The sequence below is a fragment of the Scatophagus argus genome, chromosome 6, assembly GCF_020382885.2.
Source record: "Scatophagus argus isolate fScaArg1 chromosome 6, fScaArg1.pri, whole genome shotgun sequence".
Lineage (NCBI taxonomy): Eukaryota > Metazoa > Chordata > Actinopteri > Scatophagidae > Scatophagus > Scatophagus argus.
Genome location: NC_058498.1, coordinates 4,739,390 through 4,760,886, shown reverse-complemented (window position 1 = coordinate 4,760,886; position 21,497 = coordinate 4,739,390). Strand labels below are relative to the sequence as shown.

At 42.6% G+C, this 21,497-nt stretch overlaps 2 protein-coding genes across 9 annotated transcripts; one reads left to right on the top strand and one right to left on the bottom strand.

The window, feature by feature from the left end:
• The first annotated feature begins 244 nt into the window (after positions 1-244).
• Positions 245-5,726, top strand: LOC124060890 (nuclear autoantigenic sperm protein (histone-binding)). Of its 6 annotated transcripts, none has more exons than XM_046392261.1 (15): positions 245-410; positions 838-885; positions 974-1,087; positions 1,362-1,442; positions 1,573-1,679; positions 2,229-2,648; positions 2,818-2,885; positions 2,979-3,046; positions 3,227-3,300; positions 3,453-3,641; positions 3,778-3,950; positions 4,028-4,105; positions 4,210-4,284; positions 4,764-4,895; positions 5,521-5,726. In XM_046392261.1, exons 1-15 carry the CDS (start codon positions 373-375, stop codon positions 5,557-5,559), a joined length of 1,704 nt encoding a protein of 567 aa, XP_046248217.1. In that variant the 5' UTR covers positions 245-372; the 3' UTR covers positions 5,560-5,726. The 6 variants fall into 6 exon arrangements, with proteins under 6 accessions (XP_046248217.1, XP_046248221.1, XP_046248220.1 ...); XM_046392263.1 differs by having other exon boundaries at positions 246-410; positions 2,229-2,591; positions 2,821-2,885; XM_046392262.1 differs by having other exon boundaries at positions 246-410; positions 2,229-2,591.
• Positions 5,727-5,968: 242 nt separating this feature from the next.
• On the bottom strand, positions 5,969-15,286 carry ccdc17 (coiled-coil domain containing 17). Of its 3 annotated transcripts, XM_046392258.1 has the most exons (16): positions 14,735-15,285; positions 12,434-12,663; positions 11,664-11,792; positions 11,226-11,294; positions 10,744-10,867; positions 10,480-10,618; positions 9,668-9,784; positions 9,352-9,473; positions 8,975-9,097; positions 8,303-8,487; positions 8,095-8,180; positions 7,693-7,908; positions 7,337-7,472; positions 6,781-6,867; positions 6,544-6,654; positions 5,969-6,397 (listed from the first exon to the last, which is right to left on the bottom strand). In XM_046392258.1, the coding sequence occupies exons 2-16, from the start codon at positions 12,629-12,631 to the stop codon at positions 6,230-6,232; spliced, it is 2,010 nt and encodes a 669-aa protein (XP_046248214.1). In that variant the 5' UTR covers positions 12,632-12,663; positions 14,735-15,285; the 3' UTR covers positions 5,969-6,229. The 3 variants fall into 3 exon arrangements, 2 of the variants coding, with proteins under 2 accessions (XP_046248214.1, XP_046248215.1); XM_046392259.1 differs by lacking the exon at positions 14,735-15,285 and having other exon boundaries at positions 12,434-12,853; XR_006843652.1 differs by lacking the exon at positions 5,969-6,397 and having other exon boundaries at positions 6,612-6,654; positions 7,327-7,472; positions 14,735-15,286.
• Between the last annotated feature and the right edge of the window lie 6,211 nt (positions 15,287-21,497).

Sequence of the window (21,497 nt, the reverse complement as noted above, 5' to 3'; positions counted from 1 at the left end):
GATGAATATCAACATTTACAATATGCAAGAAACCGCCAATCAAACAAAATGTCCACAAAATGTCAATTTAGAACTTATGAGTAGATAAACATTTGGATGTTTTATGTTTGTCTTTGACACTACAGTGTTTCGTACTCAGTCATGAAAACACAGTTATTTTCCCCACGGGCCTTGAATACATCATGAAACTTGCTGCGGCTCCTTTAATTCCAATCTCCCGCGTCCCAAGTTAAGCGGAAATAGAAAGCCTTCTTTTCTCTATTTAAGCGCGCCAACAAAGACTATCACAGGAGGTCCATCTGTACTTCACTCACTACACAGCAGACCGCCTCTTTTGTCTCCCTCCATCGTCTCTACTATCGTTCAGAAATAATGCCAGAGGAAACGTCTGCCGCGTCAAGCTCCGGGAGGTAAGACTTGCTTGTAATTTCTCGCTGTATAATGTACGCTGGGCAAACACTGCTAGCTAGCATGTAGCTAACTCCAGATAATGCAGCTAACGCTGACGACCTTTCATGGTAGGTAACGTGTATTGGTTGCATGACCATCTAGGTTTTGCATATTGACGGTCAATGGCAGTGACCGTGAACGTAATCGGATGGTAAGCTAACTGTACGTGGTCGTGCTTGCAGGCGCAGCTAACAAACACTACTGTCACCCCACTGGTAGGCTAGTTGGCTAACAACCAAACGATGCTAACAACAGTAAGGCGTAACTTTTACCGAGTCAGCAGTAAAAGTTACTCGTGCCTACTGTAGTCTTGCTTTACAGTCAAGTTAAGTAGCTTGTTTTTCACTTTGACCGATATCAACTTTGAACTCCGCTCACTTCTTGCAGTGCAGAGGAGAAGCCGTGCTCATCAACAGCAGCTGCTGCAGCAGACAGGTGAGTGTCCGCACGGAAAACTCCGCTGGTCCTGCTCAGGTTGTTATTCAACATTGACATGGCATGTGTTTTTGTCCTCCCCCCGCAGCTCAGTTGACGTAATGGAGGAGGCAAAGAAATTGATTGGCACAGGGAACAAACACCTAGTGATGGGAGATGTTGTTTCTGCTGTCAATGTCTTCCAGGACGCCTGCAGCATGCTGTGAGTATCAGTAGAAAAGCAACACTGAGAACTGTATTCTCTGAAATACTAGGGTTTTATAGAAGTATAGTTGGCTCCACTGCATTCTTGTAATCAGTCAGTCATTTTCTGGTGTCCTTGGATCTTTGTCTGAATGTGTGTATGAGAAATCGAAAGTGAAACTGTATTCACAGCTACTTTTCAAATTTGAATTGAGTCTTACTCTGAAATGCACCTTGTATACCTGCATTTCTAAAACTAACCCACTCCATGACTTGTAATGTGTATCTGCCAGGGCTGCAAAGTACGGGGACACTGCAGATGAGTGTGGCGAGGCCTTCTTCCTGTGTGGGAAGTCCTTACTGGAGCTTGCCAGGTTAATACAGTTGGTTACTTTGTAAACTTACTTGTATTGTCCATTTGGTGCTATTACTTTATGATTATTATGGTGTTACTTTGTGATTATGCTGTTAGATCTTCTGACGGTCTTTCTGTGTGGTGTATAGGATGGAGAACAGTGTCCTTGGTAATGCCCTGGAGGGAGTCCCAGAAGAATCTGAGGAAGAGGAGCAGCCTCACAACTCCAATATTGAGAGTGCCAACAGTCTTGATGGTCAGTGTCTCACTATTTAATAACGACAGCAGTATTTTTCCTGAAAGTAATTGGATTAGAAATGTTGTTTCATGTATTTTAAGTCCAGAAAAATAACTTTGTAGTAATGCTGTTTCATTCTGATTCCCTACCAGGAAATATAACAAAATAATCTGTTATTTTTAGTTAGTTTAGTTATTTAGTTATGTGTTTATTTCCAAATCGGAAGTTTATCTCCCCTGCTTTCAGAGATTTTTGCTTTCATGTATTTTCTTAAATCCCAGTTCTAGTAAAACACTGGGCCAGCCAAGTAGTATAATGTAAACATGTGCATGTTTAGAGCAGGTAAGAAGTCAAACAGTTTACTGTCAGTGTTCATGTTTTCTTATTAATCCTATGCAAAATGTTTACATTTGCCTCCCATGTCCATTTCTAAACAGATGCAGAATGAACATGTAAAATCCTCTGATAAAATGACTTGTGAGATTTCTGTTAAGTGTTTTCAGGAAAAGCTGAACTTGGCTTTCAAACGGTAATTTGAAACTATTTTTCACATGCTGCCTGGTGCAGAAAAAACTAGAGATGAGCTACGAAAACAGGTGTATGATGCTATGGCAGAGGAGGAAAAGCTGGAGTCTGTGGATGGAAAGAGAAGCACTGAGGAGAAAGAGGAAAATGGTGTGGCAAAGTCCCCAGTCAAACAGGATCTGAGTGGATCAGAGAAACCCTCAAGTTCCTCTTTGAATGGGAAAGAAGAGGGTTCAGTCCAGGAAGCTAAAGTGAATGGAGTTGAGAATAGCCCAGCTGCTCCTGTGAACGGTGCCGGGGAAAGTCCGACTGCGTGTTCTGGAAAAGAAACTCTGGGAAAGGAGGTAGATTCAAAAGAGCAGAATGGTGAGAAGACGGAGGCTGAAGAAGATAAGGAATCAGAGGGCAGTACATCTTCAGATACAGAGCACAGTTTGTGTGGATTGGTGGAGCACAGGTTTGGTACTGATTATGAAATGAGCCACATGAACGGGTGTTTCACTATGGGTGAAGGGGAACCGCACCAGCAGAAGGGTTTACTGCACTGCAGTTTTTACAGAGTGCACTTTGCATGGGTTTCTGTCTATGAAGAAAAATAAAATATAGCTCTGTAATTACCCTTCTGTTTCAGCAGATGATGAGGATGAAGACGACGACGATGATGACGATGAGGATGGAGAAAGAAATGGGGAGGATAAGGTGAGTGCCAGTACTACGCAAGTCCAGTAACATCATTGCAAATTGTTTTTGTTTTGTTTGTTTTTTTGACGTATGCCTTTCCCCATCTTTCAGGAAGAGGAAGTTGGGAATTTGCAGCTGGCGTGGGAGATGCTGGAGGTCGCTAAAGTCATCTACAAAAGGTAAGCAAATATAAGAGCAACACAAAATCATTGACACTTTAGAAAGATGTGCACAGGACAAATGAGATTTCTAACAAGCAGGGCTTGTCAAAAATCTGGGTGCTTGATATTAATAAGGACCCTGCTTGAGCATGTAAGATAATCTGAGGTAAAACTGTTGCATTTCTTGTAACTTCACAGAAAGGAAAGCAAAGATGACCAGCTGATGGCAGCTCAGACATATCTGAAGCTTGGAGAAGTCAGTGCCGAGTCAGGTATGTTGGGTTGGATTTCCGGGCTTCTCACTCTCCTTTTTTTACACATCTTTCCCCTCAAAGATTCCGTTTTTTAAAACTGAGCATAGCACATGAATGTTTGTTGTAAATGTAACCCTATTGTCTAAAATCCAGTGTGTTCACTTCCCCAGGAAACTATCCCCAGGCACTAGAAGACTTCCAAGAGTGTCTTGCCCTGCAGCTGAAGCACCTGCCTTCCCACAGTCGTCTGCTGGCTGAGACCCACTATCACGTCGCCACCACACTGTGCTACATGGATCAGTACAGCCAGGCCATCCAGCACTACAACAGCTCCATAAAAGTCATCGAGATCCGTCTGGGTATGAAGTTCTTTTTTTCTGGACACCCGCTGTTTTATTTTTCAGATGAGTGTAAATAAGGTAACGGGTGGCTTGTAGGTGCTGCATCTCTATCAAAAAAGTTGAACATCAAATGATGATCACGGTCGCTGTGAAGCCATGTTGCAGGAGGTGATAGCTGCTGCAGAGGGAGCAGACGGAGCAGCAGAAGAGAAGAATGAAATGGAGGAGCTGAAGCAGCTTTTGCCTGACATTAGGGAAAAAGTGGAGGATGCCAAGGAAAGCCAGAAAACAGCCAGCGCTGCCTCCCAGGCCATCCAGCAGACACTAGTGAGTACACAGGATGACCAGTGTACACTGTACCATCCAGGCTTGGAGCCACTAACTGACTGACTGACGTCTTACAGGGCGGAGCCTCAACCTCATCAGCATTCCTGTGTGAAAATGGGGGCCCCTCATCTTCAGCTTTTGCAGCAGCCAGCCAGGTAAGGGTGTTGCCTTGGTGCTTAACTCTTCAGGTGCCTTCATTTATGCATAACATGAATGCTCTACAAAACCTCTTGAAACAAGCCAAACTTTTCTATTTCAGATCCCAGTTTCGTCCTCTGACAGCGCCTCATCTTCCAAAGCAGCCTCAGACATCTCCCACCTCGTCAGGAAAAAGGTGAGGTCCACTCAGAACAAGAAGAGATCCTGTTCTGTTTTACTGTGGCCAGCCAATCCTTAATCAATAAGTAATGAAATCCTTATCAGCTGACCTATTGGAACTGTAATCATCTCTTTCTGAAACTGGCCACGTACCACTCACTTTATGTTGCAGTGTTGATGTGCTTGCCTGCTTTGGTTATCGGGATGTTACGGCTTCCTGTGAATGTCAACCTTTAGTTTGTTTGTGTGTTGTGGTCTGGCTTGTGCGGTGGCTTCTGTTTGCGTTACTGTAGTTGTGGTGCGTGTGTGTAGGTGGTTGTTTTGCTGCTTCATGCTATTTGCTAAGTTAGCTGATTTGTGTGCATGATTTAAAATTGTGTATGACCTTGATGGCTCCTTGGTGGTTCCAGTTTCCTGCTTTAACTACACCTGCGTACAGAAGAGTTCAGTCTTCTCCTCCCCGTCCCTTTGTCCCGGTTTTATGTTTCTACACAGAGGAAACCAGAGGAGGAGAGCCCAGTAAAGGACACTGATGCTAAACAAGCGAAACAGGAAGCCACAGTTAATGGCAGCGATGACTCGAGTGCCAGCAACGGCAATGGAGTCCAGGAGGGAAAATCACAGGAGGCGAGTGATAGGCTTCTGTCTTCCGTACTGACTCACCTGCAGGACAGCACTCTGAAAATCTGGTGCTTAGGCTGATGCTACCCTGCTTAGATGGAGTCGCTTATGGTTTCTGGTGGAGTTCAGTCATGTGTCATTTGGGTCATCAGGTTGTTTTTCAGTAGCTGTAAGTTTTCTCTGAAGGCTTGAATGTTGGTTTCTTCATGTCTCTGGATGAAAGTCGTATTTGAAAACCACAGCAATGCCTTTAAAGAAGTCTGGAGGAATCCTGTATAATTTGATGCTTAAACTTGCACTGCTGCTTAAACACGATGACACTGTTGTGTTTTTGGCTAGTTTAAGTTCAGACATAAGACCTAAAGGTGACCAGACCTTTACACCACTACAAAATTCTCAATGTGTGTGTGTACAATTGTTACTGTGGTTGAAGTTTAATTTTTTTATTTTTATTATTTATTTATTTTTTTTGTTGTTGTTGTTGTTGCTTGAAAAGTTCACGTTTGTTAATGTTCTTCAGTGCCATTAGTTGACAAACCCGAGCAGCACATGCTCTTAAAACAACGAGTACAAGCTTTTCCTCCCTTTTTATGAAAGTTTTTTCTTTTTTTTCCCCCTTTCTTCCCTGTAGCCTGCCAACCAGTCGTCTACCGTTGAGTCTTCAGCGTGACTGTCCTCGTCTCTTTCCTGATCTACGAAGCCAGCACAGCATGCCTGTCCAGCCCCTCCACCTTCAACACTTTTGTTTCTGTAAATAAGATCCACTTTGATAGATTTGTCTGTCCAGTTTTGTATACTTGTAGTAAAAAAAGAATAAAAACAAATTTGCAGATGTAAGTTTGTATCACGGAATTCTTTAGACTTTCAGTATTAAAGTTTTTCTACAAATCACAAACTTAATTGCTCCAAACTAGCAATTATTACTGAAATGACAAATAGTCATTTACTTTCAGTGGTTCCTAAATGAACTGGAGTGATGTCTGAGGCTTTTTTTTGTTTGTTTTGTTTTTGGGTACAGTGAACAGTTGTTGGATTTTAGGCTGTTGGTCAAAACGTTAGGAAACATCACCATGATCTCTGGGAACTGTGACGGGTGTTTATTTTCATTAATTACGGCAGTAAATTATACATTTTATACGAAACTGAAGAGACTTCTGTCCATGGCACAGACCAGTCTGCATAACGAGGCTTTTACTGTAGACTCCTGCATATTTCAAAAACGACAAAAGGGAAGAAAATGAGCCTTCACTGACTTTAGGAGATGAGAGGGAACCTTGATTTACTCTTCACACAATAATCAAAGTTTAGACAAGTAGGGATATTTTGCATCCTGGTTGTCTTCAAGGTGTTCTTGTCCTTTCCAACTCTTGACTGGCCTCGTCTGTAGGTGGAGGCTCTTGGTGATCAGTTGAAGGCAAAAAGGAGAGTTGATTGACTTCTGTGGTGTGTGGATCAACTAGTGCTGGCAGAACTGCATTTCCATGGACAGTCGCAGGATGTGGGGGCACCTGCATCGAGATGCAAGGAAAACCAACAGCGGCACATTTTAGCTCTCCTAAAGATCACAAAGCATCGTTATTGACAAAATTACACAAATGGATGAGGATTGGTATTGATTGATATTTTAATTTCAACACCCTAATCAACATCTTACCACAGCTGGATATTTATAGTGATTGTTGCTGGTCGGATCAGGCTTTGCCAGAGTCTGTATGTGTCCATCTCGTCCGTTGACCAAACGTATACACAGCTCCATGCTGTCCACCTTAGAAACACACAGAGACAGGCCTGTAATTTACTGCAGCGCTTCACCCTGTCCCAAAAACCTTATAGGTAACCCAAGTGGCTCATAGTACTGTTCATGTTCAATAACTCTTGGGGTTCTGGGTACCTGGGGTACTGAGTTGAGCTGAGCGAGGCCTAATGAGGGTCTGATAGGCAGACTGCGCACTGGCACCCTCCAGTGGCCACTACGGAGCTGTAGGTGCAGACAATATTTAAATGTTATGACATACAGAAGCTAATAATATGCAGCACTGGGTCTTGGAAATGCAGTCAGTTGCTGAATACAAATTGTATGGAAGTTTTTGTAAATAGTCATGTAATTTTCTACTATGAATGCTTTTGGACGTGCATTCGGTGTTTGCGGCTGCTCAGATCAAATTACTGTCAAAAAAACAGCACTGACACAAACTGTTTCCTTTTATTTTTTGTTACTGCTGTTATTTAACCAAACGCCACATGGAGGACTTTGCTCCTTTCCATGTGAATGTTAGAAGAAATAGAAACTGCATTATCTTCTTAAAGAAATAGAACAAAATCAAATATCAGCAAAGTCAACATTGACAAAACTGGTATAGTACAATATATTTAGCATATTTATGAGAGCTTCATAATTTTAAATTGTTTCAGCAGTACACAGCATGTGTTTACATACACTTTTCTACCTGGTTGTACTGGTCAAAGAGATCCATCTGCGTCCATCCGTGGGACACCAGTTTGAAGACCTCGTGGCCGTGAACATCCAAATCTTTCGCTGCTTGTACCTCCACCACTAGAGAGAGCGAGGGAGATGGCTGAATCCTGCGGGAGGAAAGGTTCACGTACATTTTTAGAAATCTTGTTTTATTATTATTTCTTTTCAGTCTGTTCAACAGTACTCTGTTCTCAGGCAAACAAACCTCACTTTAATGTTTCTATCTGTGGAAACTTTTAACAAAATTCACCTGTTCATTCTTCAGGGGGTTGAGCTCAGGCCACACGGCCTTCACAGGAGGCACGCGTGAGAGGGTCTGTCTCGTACCTGGGTACAGGCTGTTTGATGGACAGGAAGGCGTAGTTTCCAGGGTTGAGGCTCTGGGTGTAAGGCTGGGACTCTCCCGGCAGGCACCGGACGGGGGGCAGCGGCGTCGGTGGTCCCACCTCCTGACCTTCTGAGTAGAGAGCTGTCACCAGGCGCAGAGCCCTCAGAGAGACGTTAACTCCCAGCACCAGGTCGTAGAAGACGATGAAACCAGCTCTGAAACACCACAGGATGGATTTTTACTCAATTTCACTTCACTAAGATAATGTTTATTTAATAGTTTAATATTACTTAAATGTGACCATGGGCTATTTGAGAGGATTTCCTCTGCTGATGTGAGCTCAGTGAGTGGTAAATGGCCTGTAAATGGTCTAATATATTGAGGATGGTGCAGAGACTGACTCTGGGTCGTAGGGGGCCGGGCCCAGACAGTCCAGGGAGTCCAACATGCATCTTCCCGGTGGTGAGGAGAAGGATCTGGCCTGAAGCTGAGGGACACATAGACTTCACTATGTCAGCGTCATACACAAGCACAGTTGATAATTAAGGGTTGAGAAATCAATCAAATGATGAGATTAAATGTGTTTGACTATGACTGTAAAACATGTACCAGTGAAAGAGGCGCATGAATGTGAGTGCTGGTTTGGAGTGGGAGTGGATGAGGAGGAGGAGGTGGAGGTGGAGGAGGCTGCCTCCTGGGCCTGGGAGCTTCTTTGCTTCTCTCCATCGCTGCCTGTAAGCTGGGAATCTGCATTAGGTTCTCCCGCTGAATGAGCTCGAACTCAGTCATCAGCGCTGAGAGAGGACACACAAACACAAGGTGTCCTCAGTGAAGACAGCCACCCCGGACCTGTGTGACCAATACCCGTTTACATATTTATGGGTGCCGGTGACAGAGTTATGTTTTTCACACATTTAATCAATCTAGGAAAATGTTGTTTTTAGCACAGGATGGATAAAAACGTTCAGTACACAGAGTCAGCAGCACTTTTATTACGCAATAAATCATGATCACAGTTTCCCTTGGCAAGAGATTCAACTCCTAAAGCTGCATGTGTCACAGTGTAGGAACTCACACAAGTCAAAGTCCTGTGGTACAAAGCTGTTATAGATAACATAAGGCTGATTGTGTGTTTCTCTTCTTATTTCTTACATGTACCTTTATCATGTTGACAACACAGTAAAACTGCATGGAATTTGGACTGTACTACTTGTTGATTTTAACTGATTCCAGCTTAGCTTTTAGAGAAAAAAAGTCTATTCTTTGTGAGAACTCGCCAACCTTCATAGTTATGGTGTCGCCCTCTGGCCAGCTGAATCCTGAGGATCTCCTCCTCCAGCTTCCGGTTCTCCTGCTCCACAGCCAGCAGCTCGCAGCTCGGTCCCCGCTGAGGAGGCTTCAGCTCTGGCCACGAGGACAACAGAAATGTGGCTAAGTGCCAAAAAGCTAATTACCCTCAGTTTTTTGTCATTAGTCTGGAGTGTGCATGAATAAATGTCTAACAAACATGGAGTCAGTGGAGGAAATCAGCTTTTAGAGTGGAAAAATTGAGCTGAATGAACTTAATGCAGGCTCCACTGAGCACAGCTGTGATGACTGAGAATCATACAGTGTCGAGCACCACATATTTTCTGTTCTTCATTCATCATGAGTCTTACTCCTGCCGGCTGCCACTGCTTGGCTCTTCTCCAGACTTTGGGCCTCTGCTTGCAGGTCAATCATTTGTGCCACAATGGCTGGATCTGACCCACCTGACCGCATGTACGCCTGCCGCAGGGCTCTGCAACAAAGACACCTGAGTTACCCTCATTTAACCAGGCAGCTCAGTGGGACTAATTCATATTCACATGAATGCAGTATGATTTTTTCAGCAGCAACCAGACAAAGGGGGAAACAAAAAAAAACCTGCACTCCATCTTGTGTTTTCTTCCAAAAAAGTATTAAATAAATGACTTAATGGATTTGGGAGCATACTTTATCTGGGTAGAGAGAGGGCCATTTGCACAAGAAATGAGCTCAAAGCTGTCATGATGCATCATTTTATCCTCGCGTGGTTCCGTCTGATCAACGGGTACAGAAATCCCTCGCACACTAAAAAGAAAGAGAAAACACAGTAGATCATCTAAATTAGATCAAATTGCAGCATCTATGAAAAGTTTCCCAGCCGTGGTCCACCTCAAATTAGGAATTTCAGTTTATTCTATCGCAAATGTTGCAATGAGGAACTACTTAGGCATAATGAAATACATAACCGACACTCTGAGTCATCAAGCAGCTGGAAAAAAAACACACATCATTAAATATTCATCTTGGAAGGGCAGAACACAACAGAAGCAGTCGTTTCTTTTTGTGTGAATCTGTGCTGATGTAATTCACCCTAATAAATACACATCAAATAAACTCTTTGCTGTATCTTAGCCTGCTCTGGCAGTCAGGTTTGATCCGAGTTCAACAGTCACTGCTGAACACTGCTCACTCTCTGTGTACTTTTACCCTTGTATTGTGCTTGTGTATTATTGTAAGTACTTGTACTGAAAGAATAAGTTGGCTTCATTTTATATCTTTCTTATTATCAACAAATCCCAACGAAAGAACAAAAACCAAACACGGTTCTGAATGCTGTCTGACTTCTTTTCTTTGTCTGTTTATCTTTTGTGTGTATTTTACTGGTATTATTTTTACTTTAAATTTGAATGTAATTGTTGCTTGAGGAAAGGATTTAGTCTCATGATAAGGACATTTTACATTAACATTAGTACACATACAATGTACTTGTACACACTTACTGTAGTAGATGGAGATGTTCGGCGAGTTGTTGCAGCGTCTCCCCATTTCTCTCCTCCTGCTCTCTGAGCTCCATCAACAGACTCTCCAGGTGAGTCGTGCTGCTCTGCTCAGACAGGACACTTACCTGATGGGCCAGCTCTGACACACACACACACACACACACACACACACACACACACACACACACACACACACACATGCTTAGATTTTTATGATGAGGATATCTGGATTACATTCGGTAGTTTATTCCATTTGTTCCTCACCATCTCTCTGCTGCTCCAGCTGCTGGTTGTGACCTCGTATCAGGGCCAGTTGGCGCTCATGGAGCGTCGCCATTTCCCTCATCTCCTTCAGTCTCTCGCTGTGTCCCAGCTGACACCCATCGCCCTAAAGAACGCCACGTTTATAGATGACTCATGTACAGCATTGGCTGTTAAACACATTACATCCCGGAGCAAAGTAATTCATTTCTTTTGTCACCCTGAGACCCAGCGTCATAAAAACGCACTCTTGTCTTGTACTGGTTTTAGTTCAGAGTGACCTGTGACTCATTGTGACACCACTGGACGATGACTTAATGGATTATTTAAGAGATTTTACAACATAGAAGAAATGTGCATGACATGACTAAAGTGCTCACCAAGTACCATAGGACGAAAGGTTCAGAGGAATAAGGGTGAAAAGGAAAAGACTGCATGAGAAATAAGACAGAAGAAGAAGAAGACAGAAGAAACATTGAGTCCACCTCAGGATCTGCAGGCCTTTTCGACCAGTTGGACAGATTTTCTTCAATGGACACCCTCAACTTGTGAAACTGAAAGTCAGAAAAGAGAACCTGTTTTACATTCAATATGAATACTCCCAAGAGTTTAAAGCATTTTGGTGTGTGTATGTATATTTGTAGCACTCTACTTTTTCCAATGTGTCTTGACTGACATAATGATATTCAAACATGAATTTTTCATCAAAGACCATAAAATGCCTGCAGTGCTTGATAAAATGACAGTTAAAATGAACAAGTAAACCGTTGCCCTGACACCTTCATCCCCATTCCGTTATTGTGAAGAAACTTTAGTAGAACAATAACAAATCACAGCTGAAAAATGCTTCTTTTTTTGTCACTTGTTTTGTGTCTAGATGTTTGCTATGGCTGCAGGATGAAGTTCGGTCCATTCAGTTTCACCTCATCCGTGAGATCTCGTAGAGCGGCGCTCTCTGTGTGACTGGCTGCTGGTATGTCCTCTGCTCTCGCCGGCTTTGGTTTGGCATCGACACTCCTCCCTCTGGTCGTGTTCCTGTGGCGACCTGTCAGCTACACACACAAAGACGAGGGCAGCGTTCCCCATCGCTTCTGTTTGTGGCTCTCCGTGACATGAGATTCCCCACACATCAGTTCTAATCTCTTCTCTCGTAGAGCATCCACCCATGAACAGAACTGACTTCTGTCCATTCTATCTAAGTGAAATGCTATCTGAATAAAATCAAACTCACTGCCACAAATTTTTTTTGACCCACACAATATAGACAAAAGTATTGGGACCATTATATACCAACAGGCACTTTAATGACTTCACATTCTAAATACACAAACAGCTTTGCAGCTTTAACAGCTTCTGGGAAGGCTTTCCACAAGATGTTGATGTGTTTCTCCAGCCCCTGTCTGAATACCTTTGTCTATATAGTGCATCAACATTATAAACAGAAACCTGCTACAACAGCAATTCTGAACTTTGTGGAGAGACTTAATATTATAAAACCTTTAACAAATATATAACAACGCTTAATGTGCATCTCCTGCAAAATGAGATGTTTGTTATACTAATAATACAACTAATATTTGTTGCATTTTCACCCACATTCACAAGTGCTCACATTTTGAGGTTTCACATAAAGTAGGGATTGTTCACATAAGGCACCTGCTCTGCTCCAATTTACCAGATCAGTATGACTTACCTGAACAAGGTCAGGCGTTCTTGTTCGTTTAAGGTCCACACTTCCAGGTTTGTCTCTCATGAGCAGTTCAGAGCTGTGTCTTTGCACCCGAGAGCGTCCTGCCCTGCTCCCAACGCAGAGCAGTGCTTTGTGTTTCTCAAGCAGCCCGGCGGAGCGAAACACCATGTTACAGTCTCCACAGATCGTTTCCCTCTCCATCTGGTATCAGAGCTGCTGTTTATCAAGAGCAACTAAAAAAAAAAAAGTCTGTCAGGAAGCTGAAAATAAAGTATGGTCAAATATTTAATTAGCATTAGTAGGAGCACCACAAAGAGGTTCAAAGAGGATTCTGCAAACAAAAGACACAAACTCCCCTCTTATTATTCTAAATAAATAGTACAATCATTCATTTGAAGGTTGCAAAACACATTTGGTTTGTTCCTTAACTACTTAATGTATGAGTTACTGCCTTGTGTGTTTGTTGGTAACCATGCGACTCTGTTGTAAGGGTGTGGTGAGTTCTTTTACACATACCATGCGTTAGGCCTGCCTGTTGTACACAGAGACAATATTTTATATTGTGCATGAATGTGTCAGAAGGGATGTTATTTTAATGTTTTTGCCACACAACGAAGCCACAGCTTTGAGAGAGAAGCTGGTGGTCCACACATGTGAGCTTCTGTCTGAAGCAAACTTTCCACTCCAGTCACATTAAGCTAACACTGACCATATGTTTTCTTCAATCCCTTTGAATATTCATGCCTGTTTTTTTTAAATTCTCAGAGCGCCTGATGTGTTTTCATCCTCGAGTGAGCACTCTGAGAGGCTGGCTGCAGCTGTGCAGTGGGGCTCCAAAGCATCAACAGTAAAGGCCCAGATATCAGTGAGTATATTCACTCTGACAGCTCGGGGCAAGCTGCAGACAATGTCAAAAACCCACAACAAAACCTGCATGCTAAAACCCATCAGACAGTCATCATCAAACAACGTTCTAGTTTTGAAAATGTTTAAATGCTCATACAGTCCCTGTTCTGTAAAGTTCATCTCACAGGCTGATGTATTTGGTTCCATATCATGTAGTATCAAACTGTGTAATGGAAAGTCTGGCTGTACAGTTTTTTAGAGCAAGGACAGTCCGCTGCAGGTCAGTTCCTTTGAGAGAATTTTCTCACATCCAACGAGTCCCTTTAAGACCTAGAGGACAAACGTGCGTCTCCCTCAAGCTTTTTGTCACAAAAGAACAATAAGAAGAGAAAAGAACAATACTACATTAAATAAAATGTGGGTCTGTTTCTAACGCACTTCAATTCAACTCAGTTAAACTGTAAATGTAATTCTGCACACATTTCTTTACACCTCTTTTGTCTCTTAATTTCCTCTTCTCACAGAAAACATAAAACCATCAGTTTGCACCTTCAAAACTTTCTTGAACTTCTTCAATTATCTCCCCTTTGCCATACAGTGAAAATGTCTTCCCTGATGAGAGCTGTGTGTACAATCAGTTTCACTGTCATTCTGAGGATTGCGGGAACTTCTGCACTACAGGAACAGCAGATTTTTGTCTCCAGTGGTTTTATTAAATACTGCATGTGCAGTGCAACTTATTACCTGCATCTCAGACTTCTCTGCAGAACTAAAAGTGCAGAGATGTGGTTTATATATAAAACTTTTATGTGATTATTGAATCAGGATGGAGCAAGTCTGACCTATGAAGGTGCATTCTGTGCATCCTATTTATTTATTTATTTATAAAACCACAACTGTTTCATACATATGCATGGGAAGCAAAGAGGTGGTTCGAAGAGTTTCTTTGGACACTGAGACATTTCCTTTAGCTGAACACGTTTGCATTCTTTTGAAACTGTGTAACTACGGGATTGAAGGGATAATAAACCTTTTATCTCAAATTACACAAATACTTCCAATCACCTCTTTTGGTCTGAGGTATACTGAGATGGTGTAGTTTGTGTTTTGTGGAAGTTCCAATATTCCCCTTTTAACCAAAAGTCAGTGTCGTATTTCATGTGCCTGCAGCAGGTTGCTCTGAAGCAACAACAGCCTCCACAATAACGAAAGAGACTGCTGCTGCTGCTGCTGCTGCTGCTGAGAGCTGAAATATTCAACATCCATCCACACCTCTGACGGAGGGAAAGAGAGTTGAGGACTTGAACTCCTTCCTCACTCCCACATCCATCCTCCTGCTCTGCAACACACACACGCGCGCGCGCGCGTACACACGCCAGTCTGTTGCTAAGCAACTGTAAAATAAAGCGGTAGGCTCTGAAGTCAGAGAGAGAGAAGAGAAAGCGAGTTCACAAGTACCGCAATCCACTACTGTTTGCTTGGCTTTGTACATGATCCCAGCACGGCTCGCCGTGTACCCATCTGTGGATCTGCGAGGACTTGTGACTTCTGGTTCTCTGCCTGCCGACCAATCAGCGTTGGCTGGGGGGGCGGGCCCAGCGGTTCCCTAGGTTACCTGTGTGATTGACGTTCAGCCTCCTGCAGCGGAGCGCGCGGCGGTGTATCACTGATGGTCCTGCTTTCCACCCCCCCGGAGGCTGTGGAGAAATCTGGAAGAGAGGAGAGTCGGAGCGAAAACACAAGAGCAAGAGGAATGCTGATGATTTAAAGTGCTTCGTTCTCTTCCTCCTGCTGTCATTTACTGGAGAGATGAAAGCTGGAGCGCTGGAAGAAGCCGGCTGAAGGGGAGAGGAAAGAAAGGGATTCCTGAAGAAGGGGGGATTTGTTGGTAAGAGAAACCCCTCAACACTTTTCTCTGTCTGGCTTGGCTTCACCAGGCACCTGTCCTTGCCAGCACTGTAAATTATAGGATAGCAGATAAACAGCAGCTTTCTTTGGGCTGTATGTTGTGTATGTGTGTGTGTGTGTGTGTGTGTGGGTGAGACAGATTCTCTGCATGCTGCGTGGCTGTAGAGGGGGTCTGGTGTTACTGTAAAAAACCCACATTACAGTGGATGCAAAGGCTTTAGCTGAGTCAAGAGTTGCTGCTTCATGGGAATCCAGGAGTGTTTGAAATGACACTGTACATATGAGCTGCATCAGTCATTTCAGGGCTTCTGTTACAGCTGAGGCCACAATTTCTAGGCTTGTCTACTGTATCTGCATAGGAGGAGGAGTATTAATTACATAACGCTCCATCTATACTCCTGTGTCAGGGCTGTGCACCATCACACTGTCCCACTAGTCCAGAAAACCTTTCATTTGGAGGACTGGAGCTGTGTGTTTTCTAAGTTTCAGTTCTGTGTGGAAGAATCCACCCATCTGTATGGATATATGTCTGTGTAGCACCATGAGTTTGATTTGAGGATTCATAGCGCTTCATTGTTGTGTGCAGATGTGCGAGTTAACAAGTGGGCAGGTGTAAAAACACTTGATCCTCCATGTCTTGTTACAGTTTGGAAGGATCATAAAAAGAGACAATGAGAAACGGGTCACTCTTTGGGTTCAGCTCTCTGAGTGCGTGCCATCTGTGCCAGCGCTCTGTGCCACCAGGATTCCCTAAAACATCCATTAGTAACCCCGGGTCAGGTGAGAGCTGGCTCCTACGTGCCCTCAGGACTCAGCTGTGCACAATCAGGGGACTTGGCTTTCCACTTGGCCGCTCTCCTGCCAAGAGTCTTCTGCCCGACCACCTGAGGACACCTCTAACACTTTCAGGCTGTTTTAGATCAGGTGTGAAAACTTTCATCAGAGAGCAAAACCAGTATGGTAGACAATTTTCCCAGGATGCAGAATCTAAAAATTGGACTATGACAGCTGAGATACCCTGTGAGCAACAAATTGTATTAAATGGCTCTTGGGTTTAGGCCTCCCTGTTGTCAAACAGACACTTACAGAAGCAAAGTTACAGATGTGTAATGGAAGTATCTTACATTCACATGTTTTCATACTTTTGTGAATGCAGAAATGAAACAAAATTCTCTATCAAGGCACAGCATTGAACACAAAATAAGGTCAGCTTTGGATGATTTTTTGTAGCGACCGAAACTTTTATTAGTTTACCCATTTTTGCATATCGTTCATGACACACAAATCACACATGTAGAGATTGACAGTAGAGACGACTTTGAAGCCTTCTGTTGGGCTTATGTAGGAAGAGACAGTTTAACAATTAAGATGAAAAATGCATTGTATAAGCAATATATAGAATTTATTTGTTTGTAAAACCTTTTTTCAGAGGATGTCTTGCTTGCTGTGATCGCACACTCCTCCTCCTCCTGAATGGAGACCATTTTTATTCCAACCATCTTGATGCGAACTGACTCACTCTGCTCATAAAACTCCGCTCCATCTTGTCAACTGGAAGAGAACTGACTAACATGGCAGCCTAACAGCTTTTTGAATGTGTCACAGGTAAATGAAGGGATTCTGTAACCAGTCGGAGCCAAATAATATTTACGTGAAGCCGTACTCTATCATTCTTTGTGACCAAAGTTCTGTTATCAGCTCTGACAATGAATTCAGATCCTTGCTGCAGATATGGATCTACAGAATGAATCTATCAGCTAATGCCAGGCTGCAGGCTTCCTGTTTGCTATCAGTAAGAGCTGATCAGATTTTCGAGAGCTTTAGCTACAGTTGAAAGTGTTCAGGTCTCTAAAGCTACTGCCTGCCTGCGTAGGAGGAAACATCTCATCTTCACAGCTCTGTTACTGCAGATATAAAGCTTTGGGATTTGCTTCTGCTTCATTAGACTGTATGCAGAGCAGCGGCAGAGAAGATGACAGAGTGAGAAAAGGCAGGTTGGGGGGTGAGACAGATCAGGAGCCAGATTTGAGCCCACCACATCACAAGTACATGGCATCCACCTTAATGCACGGATTCGCCTCCACCCACGGATTCACCCACAGTCCTCAGCTGTGGGCCATCCCCGCCAAATATACAGTAAGATCAGCAGTCCTGTGATTACTGCCCTGAGTCCTAGTGAGCCTCACATCCCTGCTGACTGGGGCAGACTATAAAAGTTCTGTTGAAATCTATCATGTTTTCAGCACAGATTGTAAGATCTCAGGATGACAGTGCATCATTGACAGTTTGTCAGCGGTAATGTGTCAGCAGGAGGCGCAAAACTGTAATTAATGCCAAATTTAATTGTTAAGTTATGCTCAAATTGCTTATTGTAAAACTAGGATTAAGAACATCTTAAAATCAAACCAGTAGTGCGTCCTTACTGTTTGATATGTTTGAAATGTTTTTGTCAAATAATCATGTGACAAACTTAAATAGAAACATGGCGTCTTATTCACAATACACGCACATTTCTATGCTATGCTAAGCTTCTTTGAGCCCGATTCTAGGACGCTTTGGTTCCAGCAGTTACAGAGCAACATTGGTTTTCATCTGCAGTCATGTTTCTGATTAACTGGTGAGGGTTAGTCCAATATTTGCCCTCTTTTAGCTCTGTTTTTGTTCACTACCATCTCCTGAGGGGAAAATTTAACTCTTAAGCTGAACTTTGTGTTATGTCCACCAGCCAGTCACTAACTGTCAGTCTTGACCTTCAAACAATATTTGCACAATGCACTCGAAAACAGAAGAAAGAAAGAACAATCACAAATGAAAACAGCATAACAACATTTGAATATAAAATATACATGCCCATGAATGAGTAGGGTTTGACAAGGTGGCCTTGAACCAATGAAACCGCAGAACTGACCTCATGTGAGGAGTGTCACTGGTGTTGGATGACGCTGACACAGTTTTTGCTCAGAAGAGGTGCGTCGTTGGGAGTTGTGCATCATTTTATACACTATGTACGAATGTACACATGTATGAAATGATGGACAAGACATCTAGAATATCTACAGAATATGGTGCTGATAATAAAAAAGCATAAATCTCAGATCAAACACATATGGAAAATACTGTACTGTCTTGAGGAGAGATTCAAGAAGAGAGTTCAAGAAGTTTAACTGATGTGTGGCTCCACTTTGCTACCTGCTCCACACTGTGGTATGGATACATGCATTCAGTCTCAGCAGACAGATTCCTGTCCGGAGGATGTGGATGGCTTTGATTCTGTGTCCAGCTGGTGTTACTGTCTGTATATATTTATATCCAGATAATTATCCTGTCTGGTTTCAAGGTGACACGGTCTCTCTGAAGGCGATTTGGTCAGTTTGACACCCCTGTGGCCTCCAACTGCACCACATCCATGCAGTACAGTGAGGCTCAGTTTTATCATCCCACAAATAAATGTTGGTGTTAAGAAATACCATCCAGGACTGAGTTGGAGGCTGCAAACTGTATTTGTTGCCTGGCAACATTTGCTTATTGAGCGTACTTATGGAGCTTCAGCAGTTTGATTGCTAATGAGATGTTCTGGTGACACGCTAACCTGTGTCTGATGCAGCTTCACTTCCATGGTGGTTTGAGAATATCCACATTGACAACATCACCTGATTTGTGATTGCAGCAACAACTATATGATACTGCAAGATGGAAAAGAATATGAGCAGCATTTCACTCATTTTGAAGACATGATGGTGATTAAGCTCTGGTTGCAGCTTCGCAAATTTACAGATATGTTTACCTTGGACTGGGAAATATATTCACATGTCCAGTATTATGACTGCAACTGACAGCTGTTATCGTACCACAGATCACACCAGAAACCGAGTAACGTCACATGGTGTAAAATGTCCAAAATCCTCTGATGTGACAGAGTTAAATCATACTGTGTTTCCCTTCTATCTTGGAAAACTGACAGTTTGGAGATTGAGGGTTTCTGGTAAGAGCCTCTGGGAAGGTTTTACTCTGATTGAGAGGTGAGGTCAAGGACTAGATGTTCCAGAAGGAGAGGGAGGAAGTCTCTACACACCCGTGGCACACAGGTGTTTTCGCTTTTACCTGATTAGACCACTCATCAGGACTCATTTGAGTTTCAAAACACTTAAGATGATGGTTAGGCATTACAATTGTATGATGATGTGTATGGAAAAATAAAATGAAAGGTTTACATTCATTTACCTATTGAATCTGAACTTTGGTGATGCAGCATATAGGAGGCCTCTTGACACTACGACATGCCACAGCAAGGAACACACAGGTGTAAATAATAAATTTAATTAATGTGATTTCCTTTCAGCTGCTTTGGTTTCAGGCTCACTGTCACGTTGTCATGGCTTAGCGGGCAGCTTAAGTAGAACTGAGCCATTGTTAGTGTTATTAGCAACACCTGTCGTTTTTCTGCCGTGACGAGTCTGTGGAAAAAGTCCTGCTAGGGGAAGGCGACGTCACTGTTTCAGGATTCTCAAAATACTTTCAAAATTGTGGTGAGTGTCATGAGTGAATTCCCCACCTACCACTCCCTGTGCAATGTGTGCTGCACTGAGAAGTCTGGTGCCAGCAGTTCTCCTGTGCAGGATAACAGGCTACTATTGTGTTAGTTTGTGCTAATTGGGTTAATACCTGCCCTTGAAGGAATATTTGTCACCTGAACACAAATTAATCCAAATAATAGAAATACTCAAATTACATTTTGCACAGGTCCCAACTATAACACGACATCAGGATTATATAATAATGTGACACAGTTGTATTTTAGCATTGTTTGTGGCCTCATGACAGCTTCCCCTCGTTGCTGTGTTGATTATATGATCTTGATTTGAGAAAAGAAACATCACTTAAATTTGTCAAATTTATAAAGAAAAACAGATGCCCTGTGACTGACATGCAATGATGAAATATCGTAAGCAGAACGTGAGACTAGAGCTTCACAAACGGCGCTTTTGCACAGGACCACATACACATTTGTGGTTGTTTATGGGCATCATCATATATCAGCAAGCTGTCAGTATCTCCTGAAGAGAAGCGTAATCAGCCAGAAGGAAACATCTGTAAACCATTGAAGTCAAAGTAGATCCGATTACAACTGGAGAACCCTGACGACCCAGTCAGACAGACAGACAGACAGACAGACAGGTAAAACACAGACACAGGCCAAGGATGAGGTTTTATGTTTGTGAATGAAATCTGGCTAACTGTAGATAAAATATTTTGTAAGCGGTCTGTTTTCAGAAGGACTGTGTGTGCGTGTGTGTGCGTTGTGTGTTTGCTTGTCTGTCTGTATAGTTACTGTATGGTTGCATCATTCCCAGTAGGATTCTGAAATGGTGAGAAATGAGCAGAGAGGGGAAATGGGGAGAGAGAGAGACAAAGGAGGACAGAGACTGGGAGAGACGGATCAGGGAAATGAAGCTCGACGGGTTCCTGCTGGATTGTGACATATTAATGGCAACATTTAAAGATATTTAATTCATCTGTCACAAATAAAAAAAATAAATGATGAAGAAGCGACGACACAATTACATTAATGGAGACTTGGAGAGAGTGACTCACTGAAAATGACTGCCTATGAACTGCTGCCATTCTTAAACAACATGAGGCCATGTTAATCTGCGATCAGCTAACAACAGCCCATAATCAATGTCTCTGATTTCCCTGCAGCTTCACATAACCTGTGAGTTGTTGTCCAGAATAAGAAATGAGTCCACTCAGAGAATCCATGTGTTTAGTTGTTGTACTGCATTTGGCTCTGACATTTGGGAAAGAATTTTTTTTTAACACAACCTCTGATTCAAAAGCAACAATTCTCACATATGTGAAATACTTCAGGCGTACAGTCATCGCTGGCTCTCACAGATTCTTTTGTAATTTCTTTTTTTTTTTTTCTGTCCTTTACTACAGCACCACTTTGGACCCAATTGCTCCTGTTATCTCTAATGGTGGAAGAAGCATTCAGATTCTTTACTTAAATAAAATACTGTAAAAATTAGGGTTGAGCGATTACATGGCTGAAACAAGAATCCAGTAAAGTTAATGTGCTTTTTATACGAATATGAGCATCATCATTGGGTAGCTGACTGAAGTTTATTCATTCAAATTGCTCTGAGAATAGTTTTCTTACTCTTGTGATCAAAAACAGGATCTGAGGCTCAGTTCTGAGGCTGTTCCATAATTAGTTAATGAAAAATAAATCTAGCAAATCGTGGTCAAATCCGTTAAGTTTCAGTTTTAAATTAACAACTTCTGCTAAGTAACACCTGCGTTTGTTTTAGCA